This window comes from Diabrotica undecimpunctata, chromosome 7 (genome assembly GCF_040954645.1).
Source record: "Diabrotica undecimpunctata isolate CICGRU chromosome 7, icDiaUnde3, whole genome shotgun sequence".
In the NCBI taxonomy this organism is placed as follows: domain Eukaryota; kingdom Metazoa; phylum Arthropoda; class Insecta; order Coleoptera; family Chrysomelidae; genus Diabrotica; species Diabrotica undecimpunctata.
The window spans coordinates 108,973,895-108,992,238 of NC_092809.1; the positions used below are offsets into that span (position 1 = coordinate 108,973,895).

The 18,344-nt window shown below is 31.9% G+C and overlaps 1 protein-coding gene across 1 annotated transcript in view; it reads right to left on the reverse strand.

Moving 5' to 3' along the window:
• Positions 1–18,344, reverse strand: part of LOC140445701 (protein bric-a-brac 1-like) — a 244,178-nt gene that overhangs the window by 97,366 nt on the left and 128,468 nt on the right. Inside the window, exon 2 of the mRNA XM_072537964.1 lies at positions 4,243–4,300. Within this exon, the coding sequence (XP_072394065.1) occupies positions 4,243–4,300 (58 nt within the window). The remainder of the gene's footprint in view (positions 1–4,242; positions 4,301–18,344) is intronic.

The window sequence follows — 18,344 nt, forward strand, 5'->3', positions numbered from 1 at the left end:
TTTTAAAGATTTCTTCTGTTATGAGATTCAGACACTTAGACCTCCTAAGACGGATCCATTGTATCGTCTCCATCACACCGATTAGGCCCATAAGGACCTAGTTTTCGGAGTTTCTGAGGCATGGGCTGGTCCAGGCTCATATATCTGCTATACTCAGCAGGGCTCCAAATCCGAGCTCCTCCTGCCGATTCGAGCGTCTACTCCCTAAAGGCCGAACCCAGAATCTGCCACCTCTGACGGGTCACTGCCGGGCACTTCCAGAGGACATGTGAGGAGGTTTCCTCCGCCTCATTACAAAGACGGCACAGTGGGTCATCTGCCAATCCAAGCAGATGAAGGTGATGCCTGAGTCTACAGTGGCCGGTAAGCATACTGACCACCAGAGATCATCTTCTACGGTCTAGAAGGAGAAGTTGTGCTGTAAGATTTTTGGATAGACCCACTATGTGGAGTCTAGCCTCTCTCATATCTCCATAACTAGCCTAGGAGTGCTGCAACCTACGCAGAAGAAGCTCTTTGAGACAGGCGGAGTGGAGGTATGAGGTCATAGCCCGTTGTCTTTTTGGATTGATTTTTGTTAGTATTTCAGTTTTAATTTCTTTAGGTGTACCTAATTGCATTGTCTCTCTAATATTTTCATCTATTGCTAAAAAGTTGTCACCTTAGATTGCACATAATGAGGTTAAAAAGTATTTTAAACGATCAGCAAATTTGTTCCCTTTTTCTTAGTTACTTTTAGCCCGTGCACCATCAGGTTTTCTAATGGGTGGATGTTGTCTTACTCACCTTTTGAGTCTCCTCCTAGCTCTCCATAATGATTAATCAGGAATTTTCAATTCATCTGCTTATATATTCAGTTATTTGATTTAATAGTTATTCTGCATTGCCATTTTTATTCAAAGTTATTCTGCATTGCCATTTTCTTCTCAGCCGCCTATTTTCGGCAACCATAATTCTTATCTGAGTTGGGTAATTATTACTTTCCGTCCTTCTTTTGATTGGCTTAGTGTTCACCCAAGCTGCCTGCTGTATATCAATGTTTCATTTCTCAACTTCTTGGTCAAGCTCTTCAATTGTTTTCAAGCTGACGTTCAGTTGTTTTCTGTTTTCTAAATCCTGTACGAAGCCTATCCAATCCGTGGTTTTGTTAGACATTATTGGGTTCTCTTCTTTCATAATTATTCCATCGCTTACTGTTATTATTAGTGAGGAGTGATCTGATACTATGTCTAGTCCCTCTTCTACTTTAATATAATTTTGTGGGAATTTTCTAGCAATATAGTAAATTGACAGGGTTTGACACAAAGATCTTACGACTAAGTGCCAAAGTTAAGAAGTGTCTCTCCTGATTTAGGCAGAATAAGAATTCTCATTCATTGTTTTTTGCGAATTGTAATCTTTTAAAAAGTAAATTCTATCGACAGAGATAACAGAATGACTCATCAAAAACCACCATTTTAACCTATTACGGCTAGGATTATAGTTTTTGTCACATCCCGTAAAATCTATAAGTATATTATTTTATTTAATATAATTATTGTTTTATATCACAATATGCTGTGATATTTTATGGATTTTTGTGTCCAAATGATATTAAATAAATTAAAAGATCACAAAACATTTACAACTCTTTTGCACCTGTTGAATTATCAATATATTAATTGGTATTGTATAACAGGTTTAATTGATGACATTGTCAAAATGAGAGGCAAAAATAAACCGCTATATTAAATGTGTTAAAATACAATTTTATATTAGAATTGAAATGGTATATAATTCTCCATTATAACTCCAAAATAAAAGTATGACTAATAATATAATAAAAGTATGAGCTCTTGACACGTATATTTTAGATTTTATTTGAAGGTTTCATGACAATATTTTATGTATTCCTATTGTAATAATCTATGTTGGTCTTTAGAGCGATTGTGTACACATTTTAATATTTATTAATAGTGCCTACAGGGCATATGTCTAGTTGTTTGGCGTAATTTTTTGGATTTGGATTTATAATTTTGCGTAACGTTGTCAATTATGGCAATTATTGTATGCCTTATATCTTTTAAATATATAAAAGAATTGTATAACTCGCTACACTGTTCGAAATATTTATCTGATTCACATATCATTCCAATAATCATTCAATAACTTATTTACAGTAGATTGTATAATTGGCTAACGTATGTCAGGTTCGACTTAATTGGTATCAATGATTTTAGTTTTTATTTTATTTATTTTATTTAATTTATTTATTTTATTTATTTTATTTATTTTATTTATTTTATTTATTTTATTTATTTTATTTATTTTATTTATTTTATTTATTTTATTTATTTTATTTATTTTATTTATTTTATTTATTTTATTTATTTTATTTAATTTATTTAATTTATTTAATTTATTTAATTTATTTAATTTATTTAATTTATTTAATTTATTTAATTAATTTAATTTATTTAATTTATTTAATTAATTTAATTTATTTAATTTATTTAATTTATTTAATTTAATTTAATTTATTTAATTTAATTTAATTTAATTAATTTAATTAATTTAATTAATTTAATTAATTTAATTAATTTAATTAATTTAATTAATTTAATTAATTTAATTAATTTAATTAATTTAATTAATTTAATTAATTTAATTAATTTAATTAATTTAATTAATTTAATTAATTTAATTAATTTAATTAATTTAATTAATTTAATTAATTTAATTTATTTAATTTATTTAATTTATTTAATTTATTTAATTTAATTTATTTAGTTTATTTAATTTATTTAATTTAGTTAATTTATTTAATTTATTTAATTTATTTAATTTATTTAATTTATTTATTTTATTTATTTTATTTAATTTATTTAATTTATTTAATTTATTTATTTTATTTATTTTATTTATTTATTTAATTTATTTAATTTATTTAATTTATTTAATTTAATTTATTTAATTTATTTAATTTATTTAATTTATTTAATTTATTTAATTTATTTAATTTATTTTATTTAATTAATTTAATTTATTTAATTTATTTAATTTATTTAATTTATTTAATTTATTTAATGTATATATATATATATATATATATATATATATATATATATATATATATATATATATATATATATATATTTAAAATATCCAAATAGCGACCATTTAATAGCCCCATGCATCTATCCAATGGGTTGTGAATACCATAGGTTGTTCTGTGGAAAGGAATATTGAAAATATTGTGGTAACGTAGAGCTTGATGGGGAACATTAAAGTTAATCTGGCTTAACAGGTTTGGACAATCAATAAATTAATGTAAAATCCATGTATGATGTTATATATAAATATAGCTCCTGATATATCACGACGGTTCTTGAGTGAGGGTAAAGATAATTATTGTTGTTCGATACGGGAATAATCATGATTTTCAATAGTAGTGTGAATGTGGTAATATATACACAATATCTCAAAAATTTATGCTGGACTCTTTCTATGGTATCAATATTGTTCTGAAAATGGGTGGCCAAATAACTGAACAGTATTCCAAAATAGTTCTAACTAAGCAATAATACGCTAATCTTGTTGAATTAATGGAGAAATACTTGCAATTCCTAGTAACAAAACCAAGAAGTTTAGATGCCTTTATTGAAATAGAGTTTATGTGGTCACAGAAAGTAAGCTTCTCATCAAAAATAACACCCAAATCCCGAATAGAAGAAACATAATTCAGTGACTGATTATTAATAATTTGTTGGTTAATTAATTTTGATGTAAAATAAAAAAATCTGTTTGATGATATAAGGGAAACTTTGAGGCAGCTGATCTCTGAGGTAATATTTTGTTTCTAATAAATATTAAATAAAACTAGAGGTAACAGTAAATCAGTCCCATTTCACTATTTTCTTTGAACAAAGTACTACTAAAGTCAAACTAACTAGACTTTAACAATACGCCAGAAATTGCAACGCAATTGCAAAGGTACTCTAAGAACATGTTTATCACAGTTCTGCTGTAGTTCAGGCGAGATCTGTCGAAAAGCAGAGCATCATTTTCGATTTTTTTACATCCTGAAGTGATTCCAGCAAAAAAATAGACTTCTATGAAAAATGTCCAATTCAAAACAGATTCCGCCTGGACTACTGTTGATCCTGTTTGGACAAGTTTATGTTCCAAACTTATTACTTTCTAACTGTTATCTTAAACCTGTGAACCAGTAACAGGATTTAAACCTGTTGTAGTGAAACTTACCGGCGATAGAAGAAGTGGAAGCACCAAGCCAGGCATGTGATGATTCTAATAGCTTTGCCTGAAACAACAAAATTAAAATAAATATGAGGTGTTTTATGTACAGTATTATCATAATTTAGTAATACAGTAACATCTTATGATTTAACAATTGAACCTTTTATAGCAGGTGGCAACATGTTAATAATAATTTAATAATTAGTCATTTGTACCTATGCTACGACACTTTCATTCATTTCTTCAATATGCATTTCTTATACACTAGCCATCTGCCTAAGTGTCAAGTGCCGAAATTATACACTCAAACCATCATCGGTATTTTTGCTTTAAGGAATATTATGTTGATTGTCTTCTGTTTCATGTTAGTTTTGACCCTCAATAATGTAGCATTTTATGTAAATCATAACAAAAATATAGTATTTATTGGTATATGCAGAAAGTATACCAACACAGCAAAATATCTTGGTATGATTCTCGATGTTAAGCTTCAGTGTAAAGAACATATTAAGAAGAAACTAACTCAACATCAAGTCTAGAAAAACAAGCTTAGTCTGTATATGCAAGTACTGAGTCCAGTGTGGAGTTATGGTGTTGAGTTATAGGATTACGCCAGCAAATTTAACATCCACGTGATCCAAAGTTTTCAAATCCTTTTCAATGTCTAAAGTGTATAGTAAATTCGCCTCGGTCCATATGAAACATTGATGTTCATCGTGACCTAAACCTAGGTATGGTCACAAACATAATGGCTAAAGCCAACTATAATTAGGTAAGACACCAAACCCACACCAACACGGAAGCGTCCAGACTTCTTTCCAAGCAGAATATTAATAGAAGACTCAAGTGATTAAGCGGAAAATACCTTAGTTTAAACTACCTTTAACCCTTAATAAGACAACGGGAACATATGTCTCACTTTACTTTGCCACCAAATTTCGATTGTCACTGCCAATACACAGAATGTTAAATTTTGTGATATTAAGTATTCGTTTCATGGATAAATACACCAACTATTCTGACAGTTATTTGACGGATCTGATTTTTAGTTGACAATCGACAATTAGATGTTGATAGGTTATGATATTTCTTGCCGTGAACTTCTTGCTGCCTTAGAAGAAGATTGGTCTGATCTTGACTCTGCTGATGATGATGACATTTTTATACCATTCCCATCTACTTCTGTTTACGGTAAATCCGGTGGAGATGTTATTGATAGCAGAATTGGGCAATTGCTTGGTGAAGCTATTCTTTCTACATCCGTTGATGTGAATTCCACAACTGAAAGAGCATCTAAGGATGACCCACAAGAAAATCAAAGTGTCTTGGTAGAACAGAGTTTAGTGTTTACGCTAACTAATTTTACTGAACAATGGACCTCTGAAACCGATATTCCAGAAATACCAAACGAATTTATATGCTGCAGAAAAAGACAGCAAAAATTACAAAAACACTAGCCAAGAAGAAATAAGGGCATTGCTAGGTGCTTTTATTTTAACAGGACTGCACCCTTTACCAGACAAAGATTTATATTGGCCAAGTGATCTCCTTTTTATAATAATCCTGTTACAGCTTGTCAAATTTAAGGTGATACTTGACAAGTTTGTCCACTTGCGTAGAAAATTAAGTGAGAACGCATTCGGAGAAAAAGAGATACATAATGCGCTCGGTCTCTTCGCCTCGTTGGTACACTTCATACTACAAGTTTACAGAGAGTGACCTTATTTATTAATGGAACTTCAATGATATGTCTATATTGTATGTTATTTTGACGTTTCAATTTTTCCTTCGGAAATTTTTCTCAAAATACAAAATATTTTGTTTTTGTTACTTGGTAAAAAAATTCACTTCTATAAATGTCTCGTTCTGTAATTTTATAAGAGGAATATTGGCAGAGATAAAAGCTTTACACTTGCGTTACACTAAGAATAAAAGAACAGTAGTTAATCTTATACCTGGGACATACCGACGAAACATTTATTACTTAATTTTTATACTAGAGTTGTCGTAATATTTTATATTATAGACATATACTTTTATTCTTCGGATCTTCGGCAGATTAGTCTGATGTCTAATACTACTTTTAGATACAAATTACTTGACTACATAAGACACTTGAGATAATTTAATTTATAACTCACCACAAAAGACACGAATAAAATTAAAGTTTGTCTTCTGTCTCCGAACCACTATTTTCTAGAGAATCCACACTATCAGTGTCACTATCTTCCTGCAAATGTATTATTAAATCGTCTACAATTAAGTCTAGAGCTGGTTCCTTTTCCATATAATAACGCTCATAAGAAATAGCATGCTCGCAATATTTTTTCCACTCATCTTGGAAAAATTTGCAGAAAACCTCATCACAATATGTTTCAACATTTTTAAATTTAAAATCTACATTTTTATTTGCCACAAATTGTTTAAGAGCAGCCCACACTAACTCAATTGGATTTAAGTCCGGGTGGTAGGGAGGTAGTCTTAAGACAGAGTGGCCTGCATTGTTCATAATTTGATCTATTCCATAAGTTTTATTTCTGTGTTTGTGAATTTTTATTAGATTATATAATTCTGCTTTTATCATTTCGTCTGAAAAGGAAATGTTCTTTTGTCTTAACCATTCCTTCATTTCGTCTTTTCTACACCCCATAGTGGGACATTTTTGCACTTGGACATTGTGGTATGATGCATTGTCTATAACAAATACACTACGGGCTGGTATATTAGGAATAAGTTTTTCATGAATCCATTTTTTATAATTATTATAGTTCATTTCGCTATTTGAACCCCATTTGGCCGCCGGCGTGAACAATAATCAGCCTTTGCCCTTTGGACACTGGCTTGTGCAAACCTTCGGTGGTATTGTCTCCCCAGTATCTGTCATGGGTATGAGAGGAATCAATAGTTTCATCCATGTAAATTATGGGCCGATTTTCTTCCCTGTATTGTTTAATATTTCTGAGAAACTTCCTCCGGAGCACTTGTATATCGGGTTTTTCCATTAGGATTTTCCTGTTATTATTCGCTTTCTTCTATCGAAATCCCATATCTCTCATCACTTTTCTCAAAGTTTTATGCCACCCTGTATAAATATTGTCTTCATTAATTTTTTTTGTTATAATATGTCGCAATGTAGGAACTCATTTTTCCGTGACATAATAATCTATTATTATACGCCGAAGTAAACCTTTGTCAAAATCGCCCAAGTTGGATTTTGGGGCAGATCTCATTCTTTTGTTAGGCGTCGAAAATGATGTAGAAGCACCTTCTTCTATATTTTTCATTTCACGAGAGATCCGTTTTATAGTGGCTATACTTACTCCCGTTGCTAAGGAAGCAAGCTCTTGAATTTTTTTTTAAATCTTTAACATGCGGATTTTGCATCGATTCTCTCTGCATAAAAATAATTACATTTGCTATTACCTCCCTCGTTTGTCCAGACAAGACTTTGCCTTCGAATTTTGAATGAAAGTCCATGTTTATAATTTAAAATACTTAACAATAATTATTTAAAAAGTCAAATCTATTGTAATAAGATATTTCTTCAACACACAGTAACTTTAAACATAAGTAAAATAAAAAAAACTTTGTCGCAGACTATACAAGTACCTTGCACTTCGAAGGGCCAAGAAATAATAAGGACGAATTGTGTTGTGGTCGAATGCGCATCATGGGTGGAGTCTAATTTCAAATCGGCCAAGTATCACGTTAAATTTGACAAGCAATATCTCCAAAGCTTTTACAATAACCAAGTTTAAAAAATTAATAGCAAATATCCATCTAAATGGCAATTCAGCAGCTACAGAGAGAGGTTCGCCTAAGTTTGATATATTGTATAATATAAGACCAGTTATGGATAAGACTAAATGAAATTTTCAAAGAACAAGCCAATCCTGGAAGTCGATTTTCTATTGATGAATGTATAGTGAAATTTAAAGGACGTAGTTCTATCAAACAGTATATGCCCAAGAAGCCAATTAAGCGTGGTTATAAAGTTTGGGCAAAGTGTGATGCTATTACTGGGTATCTGTACCAGCTTATTATCTACACTGGAAAAACTGAAGGCATTGAAAATGATGACTTGGGATACAAGGTTGTAACTGAATTATGCCAAGATATACCACACAAATCTTTGATTGTTTTTGATAACTTTTTATAAGTTGTAAACTGTTCGAAGATTTATATGCTAAACAGCTGTATGCTATAGGTACAGTCAGACCTAATCACCAAGGTTTACCCGATTTCATAAAGAAAAAGCAAACCAAAAATGAAAAACTTCGAAAGAATGAATTCTATTGTTTGAGCAGTGGCCCTATAACAGCAATAAAGTGGTTGGATACCAAAGAAATTACGGTTATTACAACTGCCAATCAACCACATAAAGTAACCATGATAAAACGTACACAAAGAGATTACACAAAGAAATATGTAATGTCCCCCAAAAGTTATTGCAGATTATACACTAAACATGGGAGGTGTTGATTCCTTTGACCGCTTTAGGGGATCATATCCCATAAGTAGGAAGTCTAGAAAATCGTGGATGAAATTGTTCTTCTTTCTTTTAGATGCAAGTGTGATTATTGCATATATTATGTACACAAGAATTCATGATCAAAAAAATACTTCCCACAAGTATTTTAGGCTTTGCCTTGAAAGAGCTCTCATGAGTGACTTTACAGTAAAGGCATCTCGACCTGTGATATCTAAAAATAAAAAAACGGTAAACTTTGGTATTCCAGACGATATTCGGCTGAGAAATGTAGGACAACATTTACCAGATGTTCAAAAAAATTATACAAGACGCAGATTTTGCTCAACAAAAAAAGAAGAAAAACGGACTAACATTATATGTAGTTATATTGTCAAGTAGTTTTATACCCAAAAAATGTTTTAAATCATTTCACACTAAATTAGTTTTGTCACCCATATATGCATTTTTGAATTTTTTTATTAAATAAATTGTTTCACAAACTGTACAAGGGTAATTAATTTCCCACCTACAAACATGTTTTAAGGAACAACGGGAAGACCCACCACTTTTTGTTATTACTTTTTTAAATTATTTTTTATTCCAACAAAAATATGTTTTATTTACCTCTTTTAGATACCAAAAGTATATAAACAAACACATTAATTCTCCTTATATCCCATTTCTTATTAGGGAATAATATATATTAGGATGGAACAAATTAATTAGTTAATCAGTCATCTAAACTAGTATTAATTAAAAAGTTCTCTAAGCCGAACGTCTAAAAAACTTTGTGCTTCTGTTAATCTCACTGTTATAATATTTTTTAATGTTGGTATTCGCGATTTATTCGCTACATAATCTCAATTTTATTTACTAATAACCAACAAAAATAGCTATCACCTTAGTAATTTGTTTTTAAATTTGGCTATTTTTATTTTTTATAATACTATTCTTACGACTAATGCTATTAAATCAATTATTGAATTTTTTAACCGTAATTTTAGGTTCCGTATGTATTTTTTTCGAAAATTGTTTTTCAAATATTTGCCATTATCCCAATTACCAAGATTACTACAATGTAACAAAATTACAACTTTCTTTCAATCAAATATATTTTTTCCTGAATCGCCAAAGGGGTCAAATTTAAAAAACGGAAATAGCTCATTATAATCACCCATTTTGCAAGTGAAATGGATTTCTCGTTCCACCGTAGGGACACATGGTGACACATGACATATAATTCTTGGTTTCATTGAGCAAACGAGGCGAATAAAAGTGAACTATGGGGCGTGTCGAGTGCTTCAAAAGAACCCGAGCGAAACTGGGCAGCCAAACTGACAATTTTTACTATACTATTTGGGAATTCTGACTTCCACGGCCTGCAGGGTATCCGGTAAGTGCTTTAGGGCTGATAACAGTCCTAAATAAATAACATGTACTAAGTGTAGCAATTGACATTCAAACAGAAATCAATCTATAGGTTACGTTAAACTTTAAAATTATGTTGCATAAAGACAATCTGCCACAAAAAAGTAAAAGAAACGTATTTTTAAATAACAATATTATATAAAACAAGATTATTTTTAGTTTCCGTGATAAAAAATTGCTGATTCCATAAATATATTAAAGGACGGGTTATTTTTCTTCAAATCCAGACGAACAGTGGGACTGTGAGTTCATGCGTATTATTGACACTCATAGTCTACCTATTATCTACTATCAATTTTAAAGGAGAATAGTTGATTGAATTTTGTGCCCAAAATACATTGAGGATAAACAACACGATTTTTCCCACAAATAACAGAAGTACACCACACCGAGCAAATTACAAGAACAACAGTCAACGATGGACTACATAATAACAATAAATTAGAGAAATAGAATCCACAAGAAAAAGTTAATTTCCTGTAATGGGTTGTATAACATATATCACAAAAATTAGTAAAAAATCTTTTATAAAATTTATATTAATTTAAAAACCATTTCAGGCTAAACCACAGAACGTTTTAGGAATAAATATTCCATCTTCAGTGCTGTTACAAGGTATACACGTAAATACATGGGTGAAAACCCTTTAAACGTTATTAAATTGGTATTAGATTACATATTTGCTGTTAATTTTATAGGATGTTTAAAGTAGATTCACTTAATGGCAACGTAAACTACCACATTCCTGGTTCCTGGTCTGGAAACGTATTCTGCAATCAGACTCGCAACTCTTGCTACCAAATTTCCAGATGCTTTACTTGTACTGCTTGCACACTATGCACCGCACAATGCTTATAGAACTTGAAATCATTCGTCATTAAAAAATTGACGAAAAAACTTAACTGTTTAACAGTATACCAGTGTTTATGGACGTTTTTGCACGAAATTCTAAACGGCATATAGGTTAACTGAAGGTCATAAGTCATCATAGGTCATCATCGACTAGTCTCTAACGTCCACTGCTGAACATAGGCCTCTCGCATGCTTTTCCACTTAGTCCGATTTTGCGCCATCTGAATCCAATTTGTAGTCACTCTTTATGACTTTAGATTTGAAGTATTATTAGGCTTCACATCTATTTAGTCTAGATTTATTGAGGAACTGGATAGGAATGTTGATTATTTGTAGGAAAGCACTTTAAACCGGTCTTAAGTACCTAATATTGCCCAAAAATATTTAATATTATCTTTTTAATACCACGTAAACTTCAGACTACCAAATGAAGTTTGTAGTCTCAACCACTTAATTTAGACTTGATAGACATAAGTTGGTTGCCAATCAGTACCCACAAAATTTTCACCACAATTCAATCCACATACATTAAACAATAAAACAATTTTTTCCACGTTCTTAACATAAATATAGGACAAATTTCCAATTAAAATTACAACATTGATGATTGCTACTGTTACATTATTTTAATTTTAATTTATCCAATTTTTCAAATATTGCTGACTTCTGTCATATTTAGACAAATACCTTAAGTTACACCGACTGCTTTGTTCCGACTTCCGTCCTAACATGTCAATATTCAAATATTGTCATTTCAATCAGTTGCTATCATCAAGTCCTCGAAGACACTTTGTCTCAGGACCAGCAACTTCATGTGGAGTCGTACGTTGCCATGTTACCAAATCCACTGGTAACTTTAACATCCTAATATATAAGATCGAATAATGTAAAATAAATTTAAACCAATAATTTTTAACGGGTTTTTACCCAGATATTTAGTGGCTCAAAACATGTACACCTAGTAAGTATTAACCACATTTTGCATTAACCTTGGTCAAAATTTAAATTTCACGTTCTTTTTTTAATTTCACGTTCTTTTTTTAAAGTGGTTATATACTTTTTAGGACACTGATGATGGAATATGGATTCCAAAAACGTTTTGTTGTTGTGGTATAGCCCGATTGAATTTTTTAATTATATGCCTTTTGTTTGGGAAAGTATATACTATTTCTTTTCATATTTTTACTATTAATATTTCTGTTACGGTACTATAATGTGATCTAATATAATGCTATGTATCCTAACGACTTTGGTAAATATATTGCTTCCTGTAAAAACTGGTTGTCCTCATGAAGTTTTATACAAAACACCTTTTATAAATGATTTTAATAATTTTTTTGTGATACATGGTATATAGCCAGCTACAGGAACTTAGTTTCCTTGTGGAAAATAATATTGATTTAGAGGAGGAGCTATACCACTACCCATCCAAAATAAAACAAACTCAAAACTAACAGTCTGACACAGTGGAACAGGGGTACAAGTGCACTTGTATCTCTTCTCTTCCAAACCCTACTTACAGTTGGCTTGGAGGCTAAGTAACTTGCCGATAGAAATCAGCACCTGTTAGACTTATCGCTTAGATCTCTTAACCTCCAAAAAGAATGAAATACTTCCAGTTCAGCGATGCAGTTTTCTTAATATTTACAAAAATGTCACTTATATTCCTTTACTTCTTGGGTCCGCAATGTAAAGCTGGATTTATAGTTTGACGGACTGTAAACGTAGACGCACTGGAAAAAGATCAACATAGAATTTTGTGTACTCTTATTTATAAATGAACGTAAACGCATGACGGAACGTAAGTGAAACGCACTGCAACGGAAGAGTTCGCCATCTTTTGCAGTGCGTTACTTGCGTCTGGCCAATCAAAAGGAAGAATTTTGTGCTGTCAACCAAAGTGAACTGTCTGGCACGCCCACCATTTTGTAAAGTTGTTTATCAATATAATCGAATTTTGATTTTGTTCATCATTTGTTACAATGAACGTTAAGAATTTATAAAATAATAATAATAAATAATATAAGGATATTATAGTATCATGGGCACCAACTCTAGCCACTGTTTCTACTCATGCGAAAAAATTCCACTCCGTCGATTTATAAATTGAAATAATATTTACAGTCCGTTTGTAACGTCTTCAGTGCGTCTACGTCTACAGTCCGTCAAACTATAAATCCAGCTTAAGGGTTGTGAAAAAGCAGATCATCATTTTTAAGCGCGTAAGATAGAACGATAACCACCACATTAAAACTGCTATAGCATAACGTTGTCAGTTTTATTGTATGTATTAATTAATAACTTTATTGCAAACATTAATTAAAAAAGACGTGTATTGTACGAGAAAACAGTAGGTACAGTTAAACGCTTACAATCCAAGTAACTATTACAAACTATGATTGGCAAGAAAGACAGTCATTGGCAATATATTTAAATTTCAAGTACTATTTCAGCGGAGACTGGCCGATTCATACATGAATATCTTATGAAAACTTAAAATAACAGTTAAATTTCATCGAATCAGCATTTAAGATACACATTAACATTTTGCATTTTATACAAACAGAATCAAGATAATATTGACATAAAGATTCCCATCAAAAAAAGCCTTCAAACAAAGATATAAATATCAGCTCGCCAACTGCCTTCCATCTTTATATTAACATTTATTGTTGTTTGTTGTAAACGATGCAATTGTAACGGACATTCCGAGTGTTGTTTATGACCGTTCGGTCTCATATTGATGAAGACAACCCCTTAAATTTGACGTCTATGTAACACAGCCTTTCAATAAATAAATACATCACAGATGACAATAAAGTATTTTTAACAAGCTAGACAGGCCACCGTTTGTGAATGGCCTTTATGTGGGAGCCTTCATAAACAATGTTATTTTGTTCGTCGGACACGTACAGAGTGGTCTACCAAAAATACCGTTAGTGATACACGTATTCTAATATATAATAAAATGTTTTTTGTTGATAAATGCATCTTTTTTAAATTTTGAACTGTTTTGCTTATTTTTTTAGTTGCGACCCGTTTTAAGGCATATTTTTCATTATTAGTGGAAATGAAACAATTCTAAAATAAGAGTTTACAGCAGCAACATATCACATATCACATTTCCACAGCAAAATAATTGACATATGGAATAGCAGGTGGCACAAACCACAAGTAAATTACTTGAGATAAAACCAACATTTTAACCATGATCTGATAGTTTCACCAATCAATTTAATCAGGTGATCGTCACGCGACTGCGGCTTGGTTATAGGCACCTTACGCATGGACATCTGATGACATGAGATCGCCAACCGGAGTGTTAATCGTGCCAAACTCCGCTAACAATAAAACACCTTCTAACATCCGAATTTGAAAGAACTATTCTTAAAGTGTGGTGTCAAATTAATTATTCAATATTTAAAAGCAATAAAATATTTATACAAAATTTGATTGTTGTACTATTCTACGGATGTTAATACTTTTTATTTCACTAATAGCCTACATTTAATCTACCTTTGAACACATGGGTTGAATTTTTCGACGGAAAATTTAACGGCCATTACATCGAAGACTATTAATTAAAATGCATATAGACATATACGGTAATGAGAGAGTGATACAACAGACGATTCCCTGAGAGTAGAAAAAGAAAATTTCACGGAACAACTTCAACACCAAATAGAGCTAATCAAGAAAAACGTGGAGATAATTATAACAGGAGACCTTAACGGCAGAACCGGAAGAAAAGAAAACGATAAAGTAGAGCGGAGATTTGGAGAGGATGAACAAAACGATAACGGAGAACGTCTGATTGAATTATACGAACTATCTATCTATACAAGGATTTTTACAGCTGTCGCCGCCTTCCTTCTTTCAGCCAACGTCTCCAGTCCTTTCTGTTCTGCCATTCTTTATCTCTAAGGTCTCGTCTTTCCATGGCCTCGTCCACTTCATCCCTCCATGATCTTCGGGGTCTACCTCTTTTCCTCCTTCCTATTGGGCTCCAATCCGAAATCTTTGCTATGTATCGCTATCTATTGCTATGCGAACTAAACAACCTAAAAATCACCAAGGGATACTTCAGACATAAAAATATTCATAAATATACATGGACGCAAGAAACACGAAAGCTGAAATCGATAACGTAATAGTTAAACAAGATACCACAATAAAGATAAAAGATGTGAGAGTCAGAAGAGGAGCAGAACGCGAACTAACCATGAACTAATGACAGCAACAATGGGAAACATAACAAGATCCCCTCTATAGAAGAACCATTGAACACTATAAGAGAAAAACAATACAATATAGAACTACTCCAAGAACAATCAAGAAGAGCACTATACAAACAACGTCTAGACCAAAAATTAATAGAATTCAGATACGGCAACATCGAAGAAATATACGAGCATATAAAGGCGAGTATAAAACAAGCAGCAGTCGAAGCCCTTGTAGAGAAAGAACATATAACAAATAAATAGCACTATTATGTAATAAATGAACTAACATAAAGAATAATTGAAGAAAAAAAGCAACTATACAGAAAATGACTGACTACAAACAATGATGAAGTTTATAAAGAATATAGAGAAAAAGATAGAGAAGTGAAAAAACAAATAACACAACAAAAGAATGAAGAATGGGAAAGAACCTACTTAAATATTGAAACATACATAGAAGGTATAAGAATTTCGGAGTCATGGAAAGTACTGAGAGGATTGAAACAAAACTCAAAAGAAAAAATTAAATTGAGAAATATACAGGACCAAGAATAGAAGGACTTTTACAAGAAACTGTTAACAGAACAAATACCACAATTCATTGGAAAAGAAAACAGGCGAAGACGATGCAGATCCCCACAACAAGAAATAGAAATAACAGATAGGGAAATGAGAACGGCCACAAAAGCAATAAAAAATAAGAAAGCACCGGAACCGGGAGGCATCTCACCTGAACTTATAAAGTACAGCTCAAAAAAATTACACCGGATGATAAAATGCATATTTCAGAAAGCCATAAATGGAGAACAGCTCCCAAAGGAATGGACGGAGGCATATATGAAATCTATATTTAAGAAAGGAGGTAGAAAACGATGCGAAAACTACAGAGGAATAAGCGTAATATCATCAATAGGAAGATTATATGGGAAGATACTGCGAGAAAAGATAGAGCAAGCGATAAAAGGCAAAATCGGGGAGGATTAGGCAGGCTTCACGGCAGGAAGATCATGCATAGACCACATATACACACCGGAACAACTGGAAAAGAAAAAAAGAAAAATAGAGATATACATTTGGCATTTGTGGACCTGAGAAAGGCGTATGACTCTGTACCAAAGTCAGAACTATGGGAGCCAATGTACAAATTAGAAATACAGACGGAACTCATAGAAGCTACAAAAGCTCTGTATAAAGAAAATAAAGTGTCCATTAACATGGGAACAAGAATCATAGGAGACTTCACCACTACAAAAGGGCTCCTGCAGGGTTATTCCACATCTCAAACACTATTCAAAATATACTTAGAAAAAGCCTTGACTACATGGAAAAGAAAATGCGAAAGCATGGGAGTACCGGTACGAAACGAATACCTACATACGTTAAGCTTTGCAGACGATGAAGTAATGATTGCACAAGAACAAGAAGACCTCAGTTACATGATGAAGAAACTACAAGAAGAATATACCAAGGCTGGCCTAGATATTAACCTCGCGAAAACAGAGTACCTATCTACACGTGAATAAGACATAGAAGATCTACAGATTGACGACAACGTAACAATCAAAGGAAAGGATAAATTCAAATACTTGGGGTTTATAATCACGAAAAAGGCAACAACAGATGAAGAAATTAAGCAAAGATTAGGACAAACAAGATAGCAATCCGACAACTTAACTCAGTATGGTGGGTTAGACACCTAAATATGAAGACAAAAACACAGATTTATATAATATTATTGCGAATAATTATGACATATGGGGCTGAAAATTGGATTATAAACAAGAAAAACAGCAATAAGATAGTAGCAACAGAGACGGAATGTGTCGAATTCGTCGATTTCAAGGCCGCATACGACAGTGTCAAGAGAACAGTACTATACCAATCAATGCGTGAGTTTGGTATACCAGAAAAATTTTATCCGATTAACGAGGATGACAATGTCTAAATTAAAGCGTTAGGGGATACTACTGAGGCCGGTTCTTACATACGGGGCGGAAACATGGACTCTAACGCAGAAGGAAAAGACTTCTGGGAATATTCGAGCGTAAAATACTACGCAAAATATTTGGAGCTATAAACGATCAATGGCAGTGGCGCAAAAGACTTAATTTCGAATCATACCAACTATTTAATGAACCAGATGTTGTAACGCTCATTAAAACACAGAGACTTATATAGGCCGGACACATAATACGAATGCCTGACAACATGATTGCTAAAAAGCTAACGACAAGAACACCTATAGGAAGAAGAAGCAGAGGCTTACATCATATATACATACTATTTTAAGAAATTTGATGAATTTGTCCAATGAAAATGATTTTGTCCAATGTTCGAAATGATCAAAATTAAAAATGATTATCGAAACGCTTACGATTCGAATCGATCATTATTGACAAGGGACACACCAAATGAAAAATCGAACATTTTTTGTTAATTATTTGATATTTTTATATTTTCTATTTATATATAGAGCTGTTCTTTTTCGAATCGAAAATGTGATAAAATACTAAAACATTTCAGATTTTCAAGAAATAGGTATGTTTGACTATTTCACTCATCTTAAAATTTTTACATAATCTGACCAATCACAAACCAAAGACAGCTTGTGTTATCGCGAAAACACCAACTGTCTTTCAATTCTGATTGGTCTATCAGCTTCGTGTTTTCAACGACGTAACCATGGATACCGATCGCAAAGCAAAGTTTGACGTTTGCCAATAAAAATATTGTAGCTGTATACGTCAAAATTAGTCGTTTCGGTGGTACTTCAAACGAAGTTATAAACCAAAACATTGAAGAAAATATACCGAGTAACACAAGAAAATCTAAATCTTATATATGGAGACAATTTATGATGTTCTGTGTGGATCGCAACTACAAATTAGATGCAGAAAATAACAACGAAAGACTAGCATTCATTCTAAAAGACTGGGCCTTCAACATGCGAAAAATTGATGGTAGTGATTACAAGGAGAGTGTTATTAAAACCATATGGAACACTACTGCAAAATTGGTAGATTTGGGTTACCTAGATCAAATGTATTATTATTAAATTCCTTCCTCTCATTCTACTGAATTTTTGACCTATCACTTTGTTCACGAAATAGTCTAATAAAATACCACTCGTGATT